Source organism: Lissotriton helveticus, chromosome 5_1 (genome assembly GCF_964261635.1).
Source record: "Lissotriton helveticus chromosome 5_1, aLisHel1.1, whole genome shotgun sequence".
In the NCBI taxonomy this organism is placed as follows: domain Eukaryota; kingdom Metazoa; phylum Chordata; class Amphibia; order Caudata; family Salamandridae; genus Lissotriton; species Lissotriton helveticus.
The window spans coordinates 327,077,614-327,098,335 of record NC_136065.1 but is presented as its reverse complement, the minus strand read 5'-3'; the positions used below and the strand labels follow the sequence as shown (position 1 = coordinate 327,098,335).

The following is a 20,722-nucleotide window of genomic DNA, read 5'->3' as shown; positions in this document are numbered from 1 at the left end:
ATCAGGGGGGCGGGGATCCCCATGCTCGAACCAAGGCAGGAGCTCTGGAGGCAGCTACCTGTGGACAGTGCCAGAGGGGCCCCCTGCACCACAGGGCTGCAGGGGCTATTGTTACAACACTGATTGAAGGGTTAGTTGCCTTAAGAATTTCTCAGATGCTCCCATTCTCCCCTTCATAACAATTTATTTAGCAGTTTCTCACTCCGAGACACGTATGTCCTTTTTCTCACTTCGTGTTTCTGAAATCGTACATTTACATATCTCACGCTTTCCCACAATTCCCACTGGCACATATGCGATTGTGCTCTGTGCGCGCGGCAGAGATGCCAAAGATTGGATGTGCATTTTGTCTGACACTTCTTTGACCCACTGACAGGCATTTTGAGAAACTGGTACTGCCTTCTGCCTCAGCTTCAGAGCTATCAATCATGCTTGACACAAACACCCACTCACAATTGAATGTGACTCAACTGAACGTATGCAGTACACAAGTCAAGTGTTGCATAGAAAATGCAGAAATACATCATCTTGAAAAAGTAAAATATATGAAATGCAAATAGGAATTGGATCAATGACATTCAATATCATGAGGGTGTTTTACAGTCTGTATCAACTAATCGATCAGCCTCTTTGCCAGTTAGGGACTTGAATACAGAGCCAGATAGGGACTGCTTTCAAAGTCCGTTTTTTTACTGCCAAGTCTGAGCCTGAGACCTGCCAGGGCTCGCCCCACTCACAGCTCTGGGTGGGAGAAGGCAAAACAATAACAAGAGGAAGCAGGCAAGGGTGAAAAGAAACGTGCAAGGGTGCAGTAAAGAGGCAGCCAGGTGGTGGAAGAAAAAGGCATGCGGTGGAATCAAGACTATGCAGACCTTGCACTCGGAAAACACAGTCACTCTGCGGGAGAGGAGACAAGAAACACGTTGGAACCACGCGTTTATTTATTTAAGAAGGCTATGCATACTGTGTGCTGAGCTCTTGGCGCAGTGCTTGAAAGACTTAATGAAAGTACGGATAATCGAAGATCCATGTTTTTGTTAATGAGAAGGGGCTATATATCCACACATTGCAATTCAACGTTTTTCACCACGGCTGCGAAGTACTGGTGAGCTCCCTACCACACGAAAAACTTGCGGTTAGTTTTCCGACAGCATAGACCGTTTAGAGCACAGAGTGTGCTGCTCAAGGCATCACAAGCAGCCGAGGTCACGATGTAGAATGGTCAGGAGTGGAAGTCAGAAGCGCTCACAGAGGCACCGGTGGCACGCGCTGCATCGGGCGTGGCCTCAAGTAAAAGTGAAGCGTTCATTGTCAAGGGCGGGCAGGGGCGGAGTCAGGGTAAGAGGAAGCGCCCCAGTGGCTCGAGCAGGTACCAGGATGGTTTAGTTGCCAGGCCCTCTTGGGGACGGTCCGGGTGAGCTGGACCAGCTGCTTTGACCTTGTGTGACGGGTTCTGATCCATTCCTTACCTCTTCCTCCCACAGGACACTAAAACTTGTATTTATAGACCATACCCGGGACAGTTCGGCACTGTTGTACCACTCGTACCATGGCCGCCCTTCAGACCACTACTCGCCGCTGCCGCTCTGTGGTAGTCACAGGCTCCAACCGAGGGCTGGGACTCGGGCTAGTGAAATCACTTGCCACTTTGCAGCCCGCGCTGGACTACGTGATCGCCACCTGCCGGAGCCCGGAAAATGCACAGGTTAGGAGGCGTGGAGTTGAGGTGGGGTGGGGTGGGGTGGGGTCGGGTGCGGTAGGCACTTGGACGCAGGGAGACCCTGACTGGAAAAAGTAACTAACGCCACAAAGTTTAGGGATTTGCGCTGTCTCACGCCTCTAGCGGTAAAAAGAGGTCCGTTTGCGCGGGGGGCAATGCGCAGGAAAAGTATGGATATTTTACGGTTTGCTCACTGTGTGTGAAGAAAAATATGTGGGCATGGTGGGCGTTTCAAGCTGGATAAAAGTAAGCATGAGTGCACCCAACATTTGAGTGGCAACAGATTGGTAAGGGGGGGGGCTTAATTTGTGTTGTGAGTGGGCGGTGTTTTGGGGTTACTTCAGATTTTTTTTACTAAAGTGTAGTGTTTTAAGTTGGTATCTGTACAGTTGAGACACGCACATTGTTTAGGGAACATTTAGTTCCTTTTTCGTTTAGAACAACTGGTTGTTGCGTAAGGGGCACACACCTCTCATTGTTGACATGTGACTAAGCTGACCAGATGACTCAGTATGACTTGGGAACAATTTGACCAGTTGTGGGTTTTGATTTAACATTTGATATTGGTGTATTCTGGGCGTTGTAGCCTTGGTTCATTTTCATGGAACCATTTGGACCAGCACACCACATGACAATATACACGCTACCGTGACATGGCGCCATCTTGGCATTTCTACATGTGGCTAATGAGTTGGGACCGTGGGTAATTGCACACACATCTTTTTGTGTGTACACAGTACTTTCAGGGTGTGTGTGTGTGTGTGTGTGTGTGTGAGTACGAGAAAGTAACTGAACCCTTGTAATGAAAACATATTGTAAAGTATTCAAATATACGGAAGCTTCTGCCTGCCAGGATGAGTCAGTGAACGGAAGCATGCGTGAGTTGCAGGTCAGAAGTGCGAATTCCTTCTGGCGTTGGTAAACAGGGTCCCTTTACATTGTGTAATAGTCATACCTTTTATTTAGGATTCTGTGTTTTTCTAGTAACTGAAGGCAAATATATATTTTTTTGTTTCATGATTCTCTCATGTTCCATATGACTTATTAATATTCTCTGTTTCTTATATATACATTGTTTACCAATGTAGAATAGAAACCCGAATCGCTGGACTCTGGCAAATGTGCAAGTCAGTCCCCAGGCGGTTTCTCAGCAGGGCAACTCGAACCTTAATATTTCTTTTTAAGTTCGGAAGAATTTTATTGAAGACAAGAAATCATAGTAACATACAGAATAAAAACAATATATGATCAGTATACTAGATATACAATTACAACAACAGGTATGGTTCAATATGCAGAAAAGACTCAAATGAAAAGAGAGAACAATAATTAAACAAGGTTACATTCTGTAAAAGGTGTGTGAAAACGAAAAGAATATCATAATACAAAACAGGATATCGTATGTAATAATACTCTAGAACAATGATATTTCAGAAAAATGTCAAGGAGGTTTAGCAACTTCTTGTTGTAACGGGGACACAGATAAAGAGCGACTCACACTAATATCAATAAAAGTTGTGACGGGTGACAATAGGTGTGCACTTTTAGGTGCCATGTGTAATGGGTATACAAAGGAGGTATCTAATCTGTGATTATAACAGACCGCATATCACCATGCTTGAAATGACAGCTTCGTGAAATCCTTCCAATTTCTGGTTATTTGCTGAAAGGCTACTGCCAGCAACAGGTCGATAATCCTAACCGTGGACTCACAATCATTCCAGATAGGGGATAGACTACCTAAGAAAATATGGACAGGAGTGTATGGGTAACTGGTATTGAAAATAGAGTTTATCTGAGACCAGACTTTGGTCCAGAAACAGTGAACAAGGCTGCAAGTGAAAAGCATATGAAAGAGGTCCGCCTGCCGTGCTGAGCAAGACCAGCAGGTGTGCACGACAAGCGGATATCTAATGTGAAGAGCAGAAGGAGTTAGCAAAAGCCTATTGTAAAGAAGAAAAGGGTCCGTATGGTATTAGCGGCTCTGGAAGATTTGCGGATTTTGAGCCAGATCTTCTCCCAAAAGTCTACTGACCAGGAAGTTCCCAAGTCAGTCTCCCAAGTCCGCTCCACTTTAGATTTATCCCTTGGGGTAGGGGAAGTATGGAGAAAGGAATATATAGCAGAAGCTCTGGAGGCATTAAGAATAAGAGATCTCAGACGGTCTGTGTGCACAAGCATAGGTGTATCAGTAGTTTGAGTAAGACTAAACGTTGACCGGGTATTTTGAATGGCGGTTATTAAGAGTGAAAATTTGGATCTAAATGAAGTGGGTAAAGTGAATAAAGATTTGGCTCTATCAAAGGATGTAAGACGTTCTTGATCGTATAACTGATGGACCCATACTATACCTTTTTGCCGCCACGATTTTCAGTAAATAGGTTTGTTATTAATCATAATGTTTTTGTTATGCCATATAGGTGAGGCAGAAAAGGATGCAAAGACATCCGATGGAATTAGTCTTGAAGTGTGCTTAATTATAGGAGTAGAGACGGACTGCGGTTTGCGAGTAAAAGACAAAAATTCCTGAAAAGAGAACGGTGAAAGAAAGGACCTTTTTAATAAGGCCAATTTGGGAAGAAAGTCAACAGGGTCCGCAAGCCACTTTGATGCTTGATGCAAAAGAAATGATTTGTGGTAAGCAGCAAGATCTGGAAAATTCACCCCTCCCTCTGTCTTCGGCCGAATCAGTTTCGAAACAGACATACGCGCTTTTTTGGTGCTCCACAAAAAAGAGGATAAAATAGAATTGAGCTTCTTAAAGTATCTAGAAGGAATAGCTAATGGAATGTTGGATATGATATATAAGATTATGGGTGAAAGCATCATTTTAATGTTATCCAGACGGCCCCACCAAGACAAATAAAGTGGGTGCCATCTTGCTGTTAAGGACGATAACTTCTGAATGCAACTCTCCATACAACGCAAGATTGGATCTGGAATAGTCGTAGAAATGTGCAAACCCAAATACTTAATATAATGAGGACTCCAAGTGAACCCTGAAGAAACAAAATCAGCACTGAGGGTGAATTTGGTAAGAGGCAACATTTTACACTTATCCTTGTTTAACTTATACCCAGAAACAGACGCAAAGGCTTGGACCTCCGCCAAGAAAGCGGGAAGAGAGGTTTGTGGCTGAGATAAAAACATGAGGACATCATCAGCATATGCAGCCATCTTAACTGTAGCGTTAATAAAGGAGAAACCGTGAATATCATTATTTTGGCGAATACGTAATAAAAAGGGTTCCAGTGCAAGATTAAAAAGAAAAGGGGAGCGTGGACACCCCTGCCTAACACCTCTGTGCAAGAAAAAATAAGAGGAAAGACCTCCATTTGCTGCCACTGCTGCTCTGGGATTAGAATAGAGAAAAGAGATGAGAGCAATAATTTTAGGACCAAAACCAAACCAGCGAAGGACGTGGAATAAATAAGACCATTCAACTCTATCGAACGCTTTTTCAGCATCCAATGCGATGGCCGCCAGAGGTTGTGATAAATCCGAAGCCTTAGATAAGATGTCAAAAAACAACCGAGTATTATCCGAAATAAGCCGACCCTTAACAAATCCAGATTGTTCTGCCCCAAGTAGATCCGGTAAGTATGATTCCAAACGCAATGCTAAAGCTTTTGAGAAGATCTTATAATCAATGTTAACTAGGGAGATGGGACGATAATTCTTACAGTATTGTGGATCTTTCCCATCCTTAGGAATAAGACAAATAAGGGCATCCGCAAACGACCCAGAAGAGTGGCCTGAGTGAACAAAATCAGAGAGAAGAAGACATAACATGGGAAGAAGTAAGTGTGAAAAATGAGAAAAAAACTCAACCGTAAACCCATCAGGGCCTGGAGCCTTGTCTGTCCTGAGTGTCTGCAAAGCCTTCAAAAGTTCCTTCTGAGAAATCTCAGCTTCCAATGACGAAGAGTCCAAAGCAGTGGGAGGAGTATGTTGAATTGAAGAAAGGAATTGGGTGATGTCATTATCAGTAGAGGATGTTTCTGACGTGTAGAGTGATTTGTAAAAATGGAGAAATTCAGCTAAGATGTCTTCATCCTTAAACTTTAATTGAGCATCACGACCAAAAACTAATTCAATGTTAAGTTGATTTTGTTTAATCTTTAAGTAGTTTGCTAATAATTCACCAGCCATGTTTTGGCCCCCATAGTATTTGGCACTGGATTTGAGTAAAATATTGGACTCATTATTAGTGGTTTCCTTGTTAATTTGAAATTTGGCTTTAAGAAGATCGGATAGACAGTCTTTAGATTTAGAAGAGTAGTATGAGTGTTCCAGTGCTTTAATTCTGGCTAAAAGATCGTTAGTAGTTTGTCTTGCCTTTCGATGCTTATTGGACACAAATCTAATAAAAAAATCCCTGGCAGGAGCCTTGAAAGCCTCCCAAACTACAGGGAAAGACACAGCGCCAGTGTGATTGAGAAGAAAAAATTCATGGAAAAAAGATGTGAAAGATGATGTAAATATCGGATCTAAAAGCAAAGAATTATTAAACCGCCATTTAAGAGTTAACGTGGGTGTACTTAGGACGTCTAGATGCATAGAGACCGGAGCGTGATCAGATATCCGTATGGATCCTATATCGGCACTCACAAGTGACTGAGCCAGAACCGTAATATTTCGATGTATGACAAAACAAGTTAGACATCGGTAACCATTATCACCAAAGCTCAGTTTCTGTATAAGGATGTGTAGAGGTTTATTATCTTCCAGCCTCAATACACTTATGTGACATTTTGCAATTCCAACATGTCTGGTTAATTAAACTCTTTCACTTAATGTCGAAACTGAACCTCCATACAGATATCATATACTAAACAACATGGGCACATGTTATTATTTTGAGTTGAGTGGGTAGTACAACATGTTACACAGAGATATAAGGGTCACTTCTGTAACTTCTCTAATCTCAAGTTTTGAAGGTAGCACTTGCATTTTAATACGATGAGATATTAAGTTCTCGACAACAGAGATTCATGTAACGTTATAGAGATTATCTCGAGTAGGAAGGAATGAATTTTGTATTTAATATTATGACACTCGATCTATAGTATTGCAAGAAACATGTAATCCGCGAAGAAGTGTTAAATACTGTATATATATATATGATTTTTAAGCGATTTTTACTTACTGGGTTATTTGATATAATTTTTTTAAATATCTTTTATACTCAGATTTGTTGGAATTTCGCAGGCACAATGCGCATGTTTGATATTTGCACTTGCACTTTATCTATGGTTGTCTCAGACACAAGTGCACTTTAGTTAGACTGAGAAGGACGATAGCCAGCAATTTAGGAATCATGATGATATTGATAACATGATATCATGGGCAGCGCTGTACAATGAAATTATTGAGATCCGAACAGCGAGCCATGGTATAGTTATGAAGCCATTACAGATGTAAGAAGTTATTATTGTTTTCAGCATCGAGTATGGGCTCAGAATCTCTCTCTTTTTTAGCCATGTTATTTACTGTATATATTGGCACTATGTATTTAGTCTCTTAGAAACATTGGCTGTACATTCGTAGTATGTCCTCTATATCTATGCATCAGGTGCTCTGTATTAACCTCGTTTTGCACAGTATATGAACACCACCATTGGTCATTCACTGTCATGTGATCAAGGCGGCGGAAACGCAGCCGAAACGCGTCCTGCTGGTGGACACGGGAGAATAAACCACGTTAAATAACTATTTCTGGTGTCTGAGTGTTCCGTACCTGAGAAAGGATTCAGCGTCTGGGGCTGTATTTTCAGGACTAAGGAGTTCATATATAAATATATATTGATTCCAATCCCGGTTAGCAAATAATAAACAGGCGCTGACTCCGTGGGTTGCGGTGCATTCAAGGAGAAGTTTTTATTCCATTTGTGATGGACTTTGACGCGTTTCGACAGACGTGTCCGCCTTCTTCACAACATCTGTCATCACTACAGTGAAGTGCAATTTATGGTTAACAGCTTAGTATAAACGAAAGTGAAATGCCATGGCAACCAACTCTGTAATCAAGGACATAGAGGAATTGCATACAGTGAAAAAACGCTTGTCATGGTGAGTTTGTGCAGTGTTTCTTCTGATCAGTGACATAACTTTAGAAGAAACCAATCATATACGTATTACATTAGTTTGTTAATTATGCACAAACTTGTACAGACTGATAATTTATAAAAAATACACAAAACAGTACTTTTGTATGCATGAGAATTGTGTTTCATATCCAATGGGCCAAAATGTACCCTGTGTGTTGGGGTATTGTTCCACTGGATATATTTACCATCTGGTATGGGTGGGAGGTCGTGTGCGTTTGCCCTGTGCCGCATTTCGTCCAGTGTCTTTAACACATGATGTGCAAGTGTACAATCAAAAACATTCACAAGTGTGGGAAATGTTGGATTGGTGTGCAGGCGTTCCTGCGACACAGTGTATAGCGGAAAAATAAATTGGTTAGGAGAATTTGGCCCCTGTGGGCATTGTAATATCTACCGCAAAAGTTGTGACCTCAAGCTATTAAATATTAAATACAGTGAATTAGATTGGGTTTGCTCATAAATGGAAGGAGGTGGCTTTTGAGTTGGTGAGTGAGTCCAATTTGTGCCCAAATCTCATTTAAACGAGAATTTGAAGTGATAAAATTTGAAAAACACAAAAAGTGAGTTAGATGTTAGGGGAGGGGGTTAAGGATGCGGAGGGTGCTGCTATACTCTGTTTCAGTTGCTTGAATGTTATTTAGAGATGGAAATTCATTGCCTCATCTGCATTCAGGCCATTTGGTGTCTTACAGCCAAGTAGGATTACATATCTGGACTCTGGTCTCCTAAGTGCAAGTTGTCAGTTGCCTCCCCTGATGTTCTTTTTGACACTGTCTATGACAAAATAAGTGAGGTCTTCCGTTCTACCTCCGTGATGTGTATTTATGTGGCGGGATACTGGGTAGACGCCTTGATGCCTTCGGGCAAAGTCTGCGCGGTATACGTTTTATTTCATTTCATTTCAGGCAGGATCGTCATTGGCAATTGCCCGTAGGTGTTGTAGTATCCTCACATGAACGCGGTAAATGGTGCTCCCTACATAGCTTTTGTTGCAGGTGCAACTCAGTACCTACACTGCAAAATCAGTTTTGCATGTGTAATGTTCCCTTATCTCAAGTGGGGACTTTCTGAGAGGTAAGATGACTTTCTTTGTGTTAATGCCGTGTCTGCAGGCTTTGCACTTAGTGCACTTATCGAAGCCATTCTGGGATTTCAGCCAGGTGGAACCTTTGTCATGTACTGGTGCATTAGTCACTAGTTCTTGCTTCATGGACTTAGCTCGCCTGAATGTTAATTGTGGGAGTTTGGCACAGAAGGCACCTATCGTGGGGTCAGTGCGTACAATCGGCCAGTGTTTGTAGAGGATCCTGCGTAAATTTTATTTATATATATATATACATATGATGAAGGGAAAGGTTCCCAGAAACGCGTCGGGCACAATTAAAAATCGTGGAGTGGTGAAGTATGCTGAGCGAGAAGCCCGTAGGGCGGAGGAATGTCGTGTGCCTCCCCGAAAGCTCAGGCTCTTTGGACATACATATATATATATATATATATATATATATATATATATATATATCGTTACAGTTAGGCTACAAAGCCATGAAATTCAGCAGTTATAGTATATATATATATATATATATATATATATATATATATATATTACCTACTGGCGGTCGCCAGTAGGTATATATAGTTAGGATTTTTTCTCTATGGGATTTTTGAAAATTCTATGTCTAATAACTTTGGCGTTTGTGGACGGAATTGGCTGAAATTTTCAGGAAAATGGAACATTTTGTTTCTGAGCAGCCCCTGAAAATTGGGGGGGGGTTCGTCAAGGGGGGGCCGAGAAAAAAGGGGGGTCCCAAAACGTGTTTTTAACATTGAGTTTTCCATAGGGCGGTTGGCCTCACTTTTAGCCCGAACGGCTGAATGGATTTGCACGAAACTTGGCAAAATTGTAGGGACTGGTAGCCCGATGTGCCTTTTGTAGGTCTCAATATATGTGCTCCAGTGGATTTTGAGAAATTAACGTTTAAAAAAAGATATATATCTGTAACAGCGGACCGGGCAGCGCTCCAGGACGCGTACTTTTCGCGCAACGGAGCTTTGTGAAGCGAAGCTGATTGGTTCTCCGGCGTCTGTCAACATTCCAAACAGTCCGTAGCGGCCGCCATCTTGTCTCTCGGTAGGATCGAGAGACAAGAGGAGGCCAAAGCGAAGGGGCAAATGACCATAAGGGGGAATAGTAGATCCTCGCTGACCCCCTACGTTTGATGTGGAGGTTTTAAAAGGGCTCCGCGGGGCAAAAAAAAAACAAAATAATAATAATCGAACGGCTGAATGGATTTGCACGAAACTTGGCAAAATATTAGGGACTGGTAGCCCGATGTGCCTTTGCTAGGTCTCAATATATGTGCTCCAGTGGATTTTGAGAAATTAACGTTAAAAAAAAGATATATATCTGTAACAGCGCTCCGCTTCGCGTACTTTTCGCGTTACGGAGCTTTGCGAAGCTGATTGGTTCTCCGGCGTCTGTCAACATTCCAAACAGTCCGTAGCGGCCGCCATCTTGTCTCTCGGTAGGATTGAGAGACAAGAGGAGGCCAAAGCGAAGGGGGAAATGACCATAAGGGGGCATAGTAGATCCTTCCTGACCTCTTAGGTTTGATGTACCATTTTGTCAAGTTTGGTGTAATTCCGTTCAGCCATTCAGGCTGTAGACGTATGTAAATGTCCTATGGAAAATTGCATGGGGAAAACACATTTGAAAGTGTTGAAATTTAGAACCAATTAAAATGTTACTTTGGTTTTGTATTTGTGTGTGATGAAAGTTAATTGGTTATGTATATATGTCAAATGAGAGGAAACCACAGCCATTTTGTGATACTACTGTCTGAGGTACATTTGTGAGGAATTTTTGGTGGTGAATTTCTGGTGTTTGATTTACACAGTACTAACACTTCTGCTACTTTTAAAAAGGTGAGTTGTTAATTTGTAAGGGGAACTATGTTGTACACTTGAAGATAATTTGAAAAATGTTTTCTGTTATTTATTTGCAGTCCTTCTGTTATACTAAATACTTGATAAAGTTAGTTTTATATTATGTATTACTAAAAACGATAAATGAAAGTGATTATTTTTTTCTGCAATTTACAGCAAGCAATTTCAAAATAAAATGGCTCACAATGAAGAGACCGTGGCAATTTCTTTTGAATTGTCCACTACATTGATTGAAATTGAGAGCACCAATAATGAAATATTGTCACAAGGAGGACATGACTTATATGATTCCATTAGATTGATTGAAATGGACAGCACCAAGAATGAAATATTGTCACAAGGAGATGACTTGAATGATTCCACTACATTGATTGAAATTGAGAGCACCAATAATGAAATATTGTCACAAGGAGGAGATGACTTGTATGATTCCATTAGATTGATTGAAATGGACAGCACCAATAATGAAATATTGTCACAAGGAGGAGATGACTTGAATGATTCCACTACATTGATTGAAATTGAGAGCACCAATAATGAAATATTGTCACGAGGAGATGACTTGAATGATTCCACTACATTGATTGAAATTGACAGCACCAATAATGAAATATTGTCACAAGGAGGAGATGACTTGAATGATTTTTTTGATCAATCTCTTGATGGCAAATTTATCGAGTGTTTGGAGACCATAGAGTTACAAGAATCATCATTGGAGACTTTTAATGAGGACATTGCTGATGAGGACATGTTACTAGTTCTTTCAAATTTAGAAAATTCTGAAGAATAAATTTATATTTAGAAATCAAAAATTGTTTGAGACATTATTCATTTTTATTTTTAATTTATGAGGTTGTAGCGAAGTGATTGTAGTATAAAATGAGACTTATAGTATAGAGTGCAACATTTTTATGTTACATGGTAAGTTTACTCATATTTACTTCCCTTCTGCCACTATATTATCTCCAATGTGTATTTGACATCTCTTCTTCATCTCCGGCCTCCTTTCTCTCACTGTGTGTCTCCGATGCATCTTATCGCTGCTATTTTGTGTAATTACAGAAGAGAGTAAAATAAAATAGTTCGGAACGTGAAAAGGGGGCAAAGTAGAGTACTCCTCACCCCCTAGGCCTTTTTAGGCGGTCCCAAAAGGATCAGTTTCTGCTTTCCTGAGAGATTATGGTATGAGTTCCATATACCACAATAACTTGCATTACAACATGCAAGATATCTATCTCCTATTACCAACTTTTGGAGATATTCGCGCTAAGCGCGAATATCTCCAAAAAGTAACACCTGCCCTGAGCAGTTCTTAGCCATGTTATCCAATGGGAGGTGGATAACATGGCTAAGAGCATTAGCTCGGTAATGCATGAATATCGCTGAGTTTTTAGCGATATTCATGCATTGCGGCCGTTTATTATCGCATTTGCGATAAACCTTGATAATAGCAAGGTTTATCTTCGATAATTTCTGACGATGCTTAGTGGTAAAAAATTGGTTGGTAAGCATCGTTTATTTTATTTATTTTATTTATAGAGTTTTGTATAGCGCGAACAAGACCCGTGGGTATCAGAGCGCTTCACATATAGGATAAATTACAGACATTATGTAGGCAATTGTAGCAGCAGATATACACGAGTATAAGTTATAAATATCGCTTAACTTTGGTAATATGCCCCAACGTCTGTTAACGTTCGATTCGAAGGAAATGAGGAAGTGTTGAAAAACATTGTCTGCGCCATCTTGCCTTTTTTGAAATGCCACACTTTTGTCGTGCACGGCAGCCATTTTAGATGTCTTGACCAGACCCACTCTCTGCACGCTGTCGATTCGTAGCATGGCTCCTCACCCACGCAAGCATCTTCCCTAGGCACTGGTCACCACCGCTCTCTGTCTTATGCATGGGCAATAAACCTCCCCCCATCTGCGCTGCTCTTCCCTGAGAATCACACTCTGTGCCCGCCCGACACCTCCCTTTCGCCCTATTCACTACCGCACCCTCTGACACTCCTCTTTCTCTGTGTCCGATTGTCCAGGCTATCAGCTAGCCTTGCAGATGTAGTTTATGGCCCCAGCTGTAAAGAATCACCCCTCTTCAAAGGAGTTATAGTAGATCAAGGCCCACACCCGATGAGATCCGTCACACCACACGTGTTCCTACTATCTGAAAACCATCCTGTATTGTGATTGGGGAGGGGACCGAGCCTGAAGCGGAAGATTCCAGGAATGACTCTTTGTACATCAAAGTTTTTACAATTATGTGTCACATTAAAAATATATAGCACTCCAACAAAGTAGTAGGAATATAAAACTTTAATAACATATAAATATATACAAGAAAACAAAAACAGTAAAAACATTTAAACAACGAAGAGACCGTGGCAATTTCTTTTGAATTATCCAATAGATTTATTGAAATTGACAGCACCAATAATGAAATATTCTTGTCAGTAGCGGTCTGTTGTGCGAATAGTTCCAAGGCAGCAGAACGCGCTGAAATCTAGATGGCACGAAAGTGATGTCTAGTAAGTTGCCGCCCAGCAAAAAACGGCGTGGGGCGCCGCGGGGGTGAGTGAGTCCAGTAGGTACCACAGCTATTCTTACCGGCATTGCAGAATTACTGCTGGGGACAATGCCTGTGCTGTAGCAGGGTCACAGCAGAAACAAAAAGGATTCTGTTGAAGATGTTGTTGGTTTTCAATTTGAAAACAGTTCTGGTGTCAACTGCTATGCTAATGTAGTGGTTAATGTTTTGTTTTCTCTAGAAAATGTAAAAGAGGGGGAGGCAGTCCAAAGTTCCGTTAAAAGGGCAAAGGAAAGGATCGGTGGTTTGAACTATCAGTCAAAAAGGGGAGGGGGTGCAATAATTTTTCCCACCGGGTCACACTGTGCTTTCACCGGAAGTGAGGTCTGCAGGATTCTAGTAATTCAAAGTGAGGCTGGCGCCAGCATGGGAGCGCCGACGTCCCGCGGATACAGTTTCGTCACTCCACGGGCGATCATGGCAGTCATTCCCCATCGGGGGTCGGAGACTCCCGCGGCTCCTCTAGAATCTTCAAGGTCGTGGAGGACTACGGTGGTGGAGTCAACCAGTGACCGGGCCATTTCTTTATGCTGGGCCCGCTCTTGCCAGGTCGACCGCCATTTTGAGAGTTCGGCAGCTACCGGCGATCGCGGGGTCACATGAGCGGACGGGCTCCACCCTGCCGGGCGAGACGTTGCAGCATGGCCACAGTGGAAGAACCCTTTTCCGGGCGCCTGGAGCGCTGAGGGTGCAGCTGGGAAGCCTCCACCTGGGGAGGCGGGAGAGGCCTGTTCGCACCGTCTCTCCCTCCCAGTGCACCCCACGGCGTCTCGCTTGAGATTTGTTATGGCCGGACCAGGCGATGAGGACGAGGGGGGGGGGGTCGGAGGCATGTGGAAGACATCCCCCCCCAGTGTTGTCGCAGCCATTATAAAAGAAAGAAGTGTCCCGTCCGTCTTCGGGCCGGGCTTCCGGTGGATGTCGGCCGGACGCCCCTGGCTCTGGCCCCATGAACGGGTTTCTTGGTTTATCGGCTGCAGCCGGATCCCGTCGGCCTCGGCCCCCCGACCGTTGGTGGCCGGACCGGAAGAGCATGTGGCGGGACTACCTGCAACTCTCAAGGGCCACCGCGGCCGGACTGGGAGAGAGAGGGGAGGGTCGAGGAGACATTCCCCCCCCCCTGCAACTGTTCAGCGTTGTAAAGGCAATCCCCTGGCCGGGTCCCGCTGGCCTCGGCCTCTCCTCCGGCTACACCCTACTTTAGGATCTCCTGGCCGAGGCGTGGCAGCAGGACCTGCCTTATATGGGCTGCTCCCGGCTGGGCGTAGCCGGAACCCTGCCCCACCTTGGAAGTTTCCAGAGTGGGGGCGGATGTTCTACTGACTTGCATTTTCCCTAGTCTATCGATTTTTTGGGCGTGGCAGGCGGTGGGACAGCGAGGGGTGATTTGGTTTCTCTTACTGTTTTTCTGGTCTCTCACCACTGGCATATTTTAACGTTTTCTTGTTTCTAGGACATTAATAGGTTTTATCATTACGTTATGTTATCGTTTCTTTGTTCGTTGTTTAATAAAAGTTCATGTTCATCAGTGGCCTACTGATTTTCGTTTTCCTATTTTTTTCTTTCCAGGTTGTTTCATGGTAAAGTTTCTGTTAACAGGATACAGTGATCACTTCGTTATTATTGCATATGTCCTTTTCACTAGGGGTGCTCTCTGGTCGGGCCAGATGACGTATCTCTAGTAAATGGTCCGGGTGAAAAAGGTGCATCAATCAGTGGGGAGTAGATAGGCATGACAGATTACAACGGGGGAGAAAGGTCCGCATTACGTACCCTTTCACTACTTGCAAAGATTTTCCTACGTTTATTTGCAAACAGGGAATACCTCCAAAAAGAACTAATTCCCAAACAGTCAATGTTCGGACAATCAATCAATCAATGAGGAATGAAATAGGTACGACGTGTTAAAGGCTTGCGTTACCTACCCTTCACTATCTGCAAAGGGAGAGAGAATATTCCTATTCTTCCTCGTTTGCAGGTAGAGAAGATCCTTAAGAGAATTAACTTCGAACAATTCAATGCTCGATTGAAACAATCAACAAGGGGTACTGTGAACACAAATGAACGCCGCTTATGTACATACGCATTGCTATTTTCAACAGGTTGTTCCTAATGTTTCTATTTTAGCGAGGTCAAAAAGAGATCCCATTAGTGGCCTACTGATTTTGCTCGATTCCTTTTGTTTTTTTACACGATTTTTCGCTATCTGCAAAGACTAAACAGAGTATTGCGACTCTGTGCTTGTTTGTAAATAGAGAATGAACCAAAGAGAACAATCAATCAAATGGAGAGAGAAGCAGGCACGACGGATTACAAAGGGGGCAAAGGGCTGCGTTAACTACCCTTCACTATCTGCAAAGAGAGAGTACTCCTAATAGAAATGAGGGGTGGGGGGCAGCATTCAAAGCAGATCAGTGTGCATAAACACGAAAATGTTTTTACTTACCACGTACTTGACATTCGACAGCTTATGATATTTGCTATTAAAAAACCATTGAAATTCACTGAAAAAACCATAGGTTATAGACCATATATAGTTAGGAATTAGCATTTACAAAACCTTGAAAATTCACTGAAAAAACCATAGGTTATACACCATATATAGTTAGGAATTAGCATTTAAAAAACCTTATTTTACTCACACAAAACCATTGAAATTCCATATATAGTTAGTTGCACTAACTATATATCGCGCACCCGCAATCCACTGCTGATCATGTCACATATTACATCATTCATGACATGGTCAGTGACATCACTGATGACATCACTGATGACATCTCAAATGACATCACTGATGAGATCACTGATGACATCATCCAGTGACTGTGTGTTTCTGTAAAGTTTAAATATGTTTTACATATTGAAGAATGAGTAGATGTATAAGTGTCTGGACGAAGGATTTAGTAGGTGCATGACTGAATGTATGAGTGAGTGATTAAATGTGTCTCACTGAGTGCATGGGTTAGTGACTAAACTGTCTTAATTTGTGCATCATTATGTCTGTTGTTCTGTAAACTGCTGCATGTGTGGATCAGTAGCTATATGATTAACTATATGGGTTATTGATTGATTGTCCAAGTATTTGTATAGGAGACTGAGTGTGTGTGTGGCTGGCTGGGAGGTGTGTGACTCTGTGCAGATCAATGTGTACTTGTATCAATGATTGTATAAGAAAGTAAGTATGTGTTAGTATATGTTTGAAAATGTAAGGTGCTCTATGTTTAACTGTATAGACAAGAAAATGGAAGTGTGATTGATTCTTTACAGGATTGACTAGGTGTGTGAGTAACTCCATGGATGAGTGGCAGAGTGTAAGTGTCTGTATAGGTGTATGAGTGCATATGATAGTGTTGTAAAGATGAGTGATTGTATGTATGAATGATTGTATGGGTGAATGAGTGAATGTGTGTGTAGACGTAGGAATCAGTGAGTACGTATGTAGTAACTAGTATTGGTGTGTCAATGGTTTCAAAAATTATACTCTGTATTTAACACTGGGTGAAACAGAGGTTATATTAAAACGTGAGGAGATGCATTGTATTGTCACATGAATGATATCATCAGTGATGTGGTCATTGATGTCAAATGAGATGTCATCAGTGATCTCATCAGTGATGTCATTTGAGATGTCATCAGTGATGTCATCAGTGATGTCACTGACCATGTCATGAATGATGTAATATGTGACATGATCAGCAGTGGATTGCGGGTGCGCGATATATAGTTAGTGCAACTAACTATATATGGAATTTCAATGGTTTTGTGTGAGTAAAATAAGGTTTTTTAAATGCTAATTCCTAACTATATATGGTGTATAACCTATGGCTTTTTCAGTGAATATATATATATATATATATATATATATATATATATATATATATATAATATGTATGAGTGTTTGTGTGTGTGTGTGTGTGTATATGTGTGTATAAATATATATATATATATATATATATATATATATATACACTCTAACCTTTGATATATATATATATATATATATATATATATATATACACACACATATAAACCAAAGGTTACAGGGACGTTACAGTTAGGCTACAAACCCAGTGAACTTCAGCAGTTATAGTTACCTGAGCTAACTAACTATAATTTGCGCACCCGTAATGTACTGCTTATGCCCTCACATAATACATCACTCATGACATGGGCAGTAACATCACTGATTAAATCATCCTGTGAGTATGTTTTTAAGAGTTTACCTAATACAAATACAAAAGTTAAATTCGTATATTAGATGCACTACTACCGAGTGATGCTACTTCTAACATATATTATGTGAGTGGCTGTGTGACTATGTATCCTTGTGTGTATGGTGTGTAAGTGGCTGTATAGGTGGTTACGTGGGTGTGAGTAGCTGTGTGGGTGAGTGAGATGCTGTGTGAGTGGCAGTATTGGTGAGTGAGTGGGTGTGTCAATGGCTGTATGAGTGAGTGAGTGGTGGTGTGAGTGGCTTTATGGGTGAGTAAGTGGGTGTGTAGTGATTGTATGGGTGAGCGAGTGGGTCTTTGAATGGCTGTATGAGTGATTGACTCAGTGTGTAAATGGCTTTGTGAGTGAGTGTCTGATTCAGTGGGTGTTTGGTTACGTGAATTGGTGTGTAAGTAGCTGTATAGGAGAGTAAGTGTCTGTGTGAATGGATTGATAGGTGAGTGAGCGAAGGTGTGAGTGCTTGCATGGGTGTGTAAATGGATATCCAAGTGGTTGTGTGGGTGTGTGAGTGTGTGTATGCGTGAGAGAGTGGCTGTTTTGAGAGGCTGTGTGAGTGAGTAGGTGTGAGAGTGACTGTAAGTAAATATGTGGGTGTGTAAGTAGCTCAGTGGGTGTGTGTGTGGCTGTATGAGGGACTGCATGGGTGAGTGACTGGTTGAATGAGTGGCTGTATGGGTGAGTGGTTGTGTGAGTGGCTATATGAGTGGGAGTGTGAGTGCCTCTATGGAGGAGTGAGTGGGTGTGTAAGTACTTGTATGGGTCTGTGAGTGGTTGAGTGGGAGTGGGCGTACAAGAGATTGTATGGGGTGTGTGAGTGGTTCTGTGGATGACGTCCTTAGTGATGTCAACAGTGATTTAATTTGAGATGTTATCAGTGATGTCACTGATAATGTCATGACTCATGAGTGATGGGATATGTGAAGCCATCAGCAGTGCATTGCAGGGGCATAAGCTATGGTAAGCTCAGGTAACTATAACTGCTGAATTTCACTGGTTTTGTATGAGTTAATAATAATAATAATCCACATTTGTATAGCGCACAATCACCCGTTAGGGTCTCTAGGCGCTGGGGGCCGTCAGGAAGATTAAGGAAGCTATTGCCCAGAGTCGCATGGTGCTGGGCTAACCTGCCGCCGGAGCCGGGGATCGAACCCTGATCCCCAGATTCCAGCGTCAGTCGCCCTGGCCGCGGCGCCACACCTCTCCCTAAGATCCCTTAGATCTTAACCGAACTATAACGTCCCTATAACCTTTCACTTTGTCAGTGAATTTCTAAGGTTTTATAAATTCCATTTCCTAACGGTAACATCCCTGTAACCTTTGGTTTATTAAGTGAATTTCAATGGTTTTTTAACTAATAGTAGCATTTGCAGAGTGGTGGAAAAAGAGGGTCGCGCCTCTGACTAGCTCTCAGGTATCCAGCTATAAGGTATTTACTGAAGGTAACAGGAGGGGTTCTTGGCCCCCCAAGGACCCTCAGCATCCAAAGGGACTTTATCCCCCCCCCCCCCAAGTAGTGCAACAGGTGGTCCATTTGTACAGTGGTGGAGAAATTGGGTGGTTCCTCTGACCAGCTCTCAGCAATCGCGCTGCGTGGGACTTACTGGAGGTGACAGGAGGGGCAATTGCCCCCCAACGACCCTCTGGAGTCAGGGGGACTTCATTCCCCAACTAGTAGTGTGCCAAGAGGCACATTTGCAGAGTGGTGCTGAAAGGAGGTGGGGCCTCCCGCAAATTGTGGCCGGGCTTTTTTTTTTTTTGTCTTTTGAAGGCGTGCTGCGTGGTGCCCCTTCCCTGGACCGATTTGGGCTTCAGGAACCCCATTCCTGGGCCCAGGCCTTTTTGAAACAGGGGAGGGAGACTGCTCAGACCCTCTACCTGGCCGATTCCGGCCCGGGGACTCCATTCGCTGGGCCTTTCTTAAATTGTGGAGGGTGGCCACGCTGCCCCTTCCATGGGCGGAGTTCGGTCCTGGGGAACCCATCTCTTGGGACCCAGCCTCTCGTCTGGGTGCCCTAGTCTCACCCGGGCCCTCACTCACCACTGATGGGGATGCCTCAAGGCCACAGCGATCCCTGCCGACTCCCCACCTCCTGCAGGAGCTGGCATTGCTTTAATCGAGAGGGAGCTAGCAATTTTGATCGGCTTCCAGCAAGCAAGAGCATTTTTAATGCTCTCACTTGGAGTGGAGGTGGAGCGTTTGCTAAGGCTTGGCAGGAGCAGTTAAGCTCCCACCAAACAATAGCACACAGCTATGTCCCAGGGGTGGGCACCCAGGACAGTAGCAGGAGCCGGCCATGGGGGGATGGGGTGACAGTCCCAAGGGCCATTTATGCCTCCAAGACTTTCTAATTTGTTGGGCCTGCCTCAGAGAGGTGGCGGTCCCCAGGACCTAGAATGGGCCAGGAGGGGGCCATGCAGCACCCCCATCCCAAAGTGTTAAAAAGAAGATGACCCAGAGGAGGTGCTGGTCCCCGGGGCCAAGGACGGTCTGAGAGGCCCCCTTTTTATAAAAAAAAAACATAAGCCCCAGGGAGATGGTGGTCCACCCGACATTAATAAGCCCCAGGAGGGTGTGCCCGTGCACCCCCTCCAATTTTATGCAAATGGTTCTGAGACACCCATTGGCTGATTATTAATGAAGCGCAGGAGCCAGTGCTTTAGTTTCTATAATTGTTTGGGCAAGATCCACGCATACCACTAAAAATTTATAAACACATTTTATTTGGCCTTACGGGGTCCTTGTGGGACACCCACCCCATGAGGCCTAGGTGGTCATGGAATTTCTACCCTGCCCCCCTTCTTTTTTTAAAATGTGTTTCTGGGATTCGGCTCAAGCCAAATCCCAAGGTGGCTGCCAACACTTCATAGTTTGAGGTGTTTGTTTCATGGTTTGAGGTGTTGGCAGCCAGTCAGATCTCAGCACAAGATCAGAAGGGGTCGGGGATCCTCCACCCCCCTATATATACATATCTGGATTTCCTTTAATATTTCAATAACGGATTTAAACCAAATCACAAAAAGATTGCTTTCTGGACCAACACATACCTTTCCATTCAGCAGTTTGGGCTTTAGCTGCGTCTAAAGTTCCCCTGATAAATTATCATAGGGAAAACACGTTTGGGA

The 20,722-nt window shown here is 43.0% G+C and overlaps 1 protein-coding gene across 2 annotated transcripts in view; it reads left to right on the top strand.

The window, feature by feature from the left end:
- The first annotated feature begins 1,319 nt into the window (after positions 1 to 1,319).
- LOC144754510 (C-signal-like) overlaps positions 1,320 to 20,722 on the top strand; it is a 199,281-nt gene continuing 179,878 nt past the window's right edge. Inside the window, exon 1 of one of the 2 annotated variants that reach the window (XM_078642397.1) lies at positions 1,320 to 1,705. In XM_078642397.1, the coding sequence (XP_078498523.1) occupies positions 1,550 to 1,705 (156 nt within the window). In that variant the 5' untranslated portion in view covers positions 1,320 to 1,549. Of the gene's footprint in view, positions 1,706 to 1,924; positions 1,967 to 20,722 lie in introns of those variants that run through there. The other variant, XM_078642398.1, reaches the window with a different exon arrangement.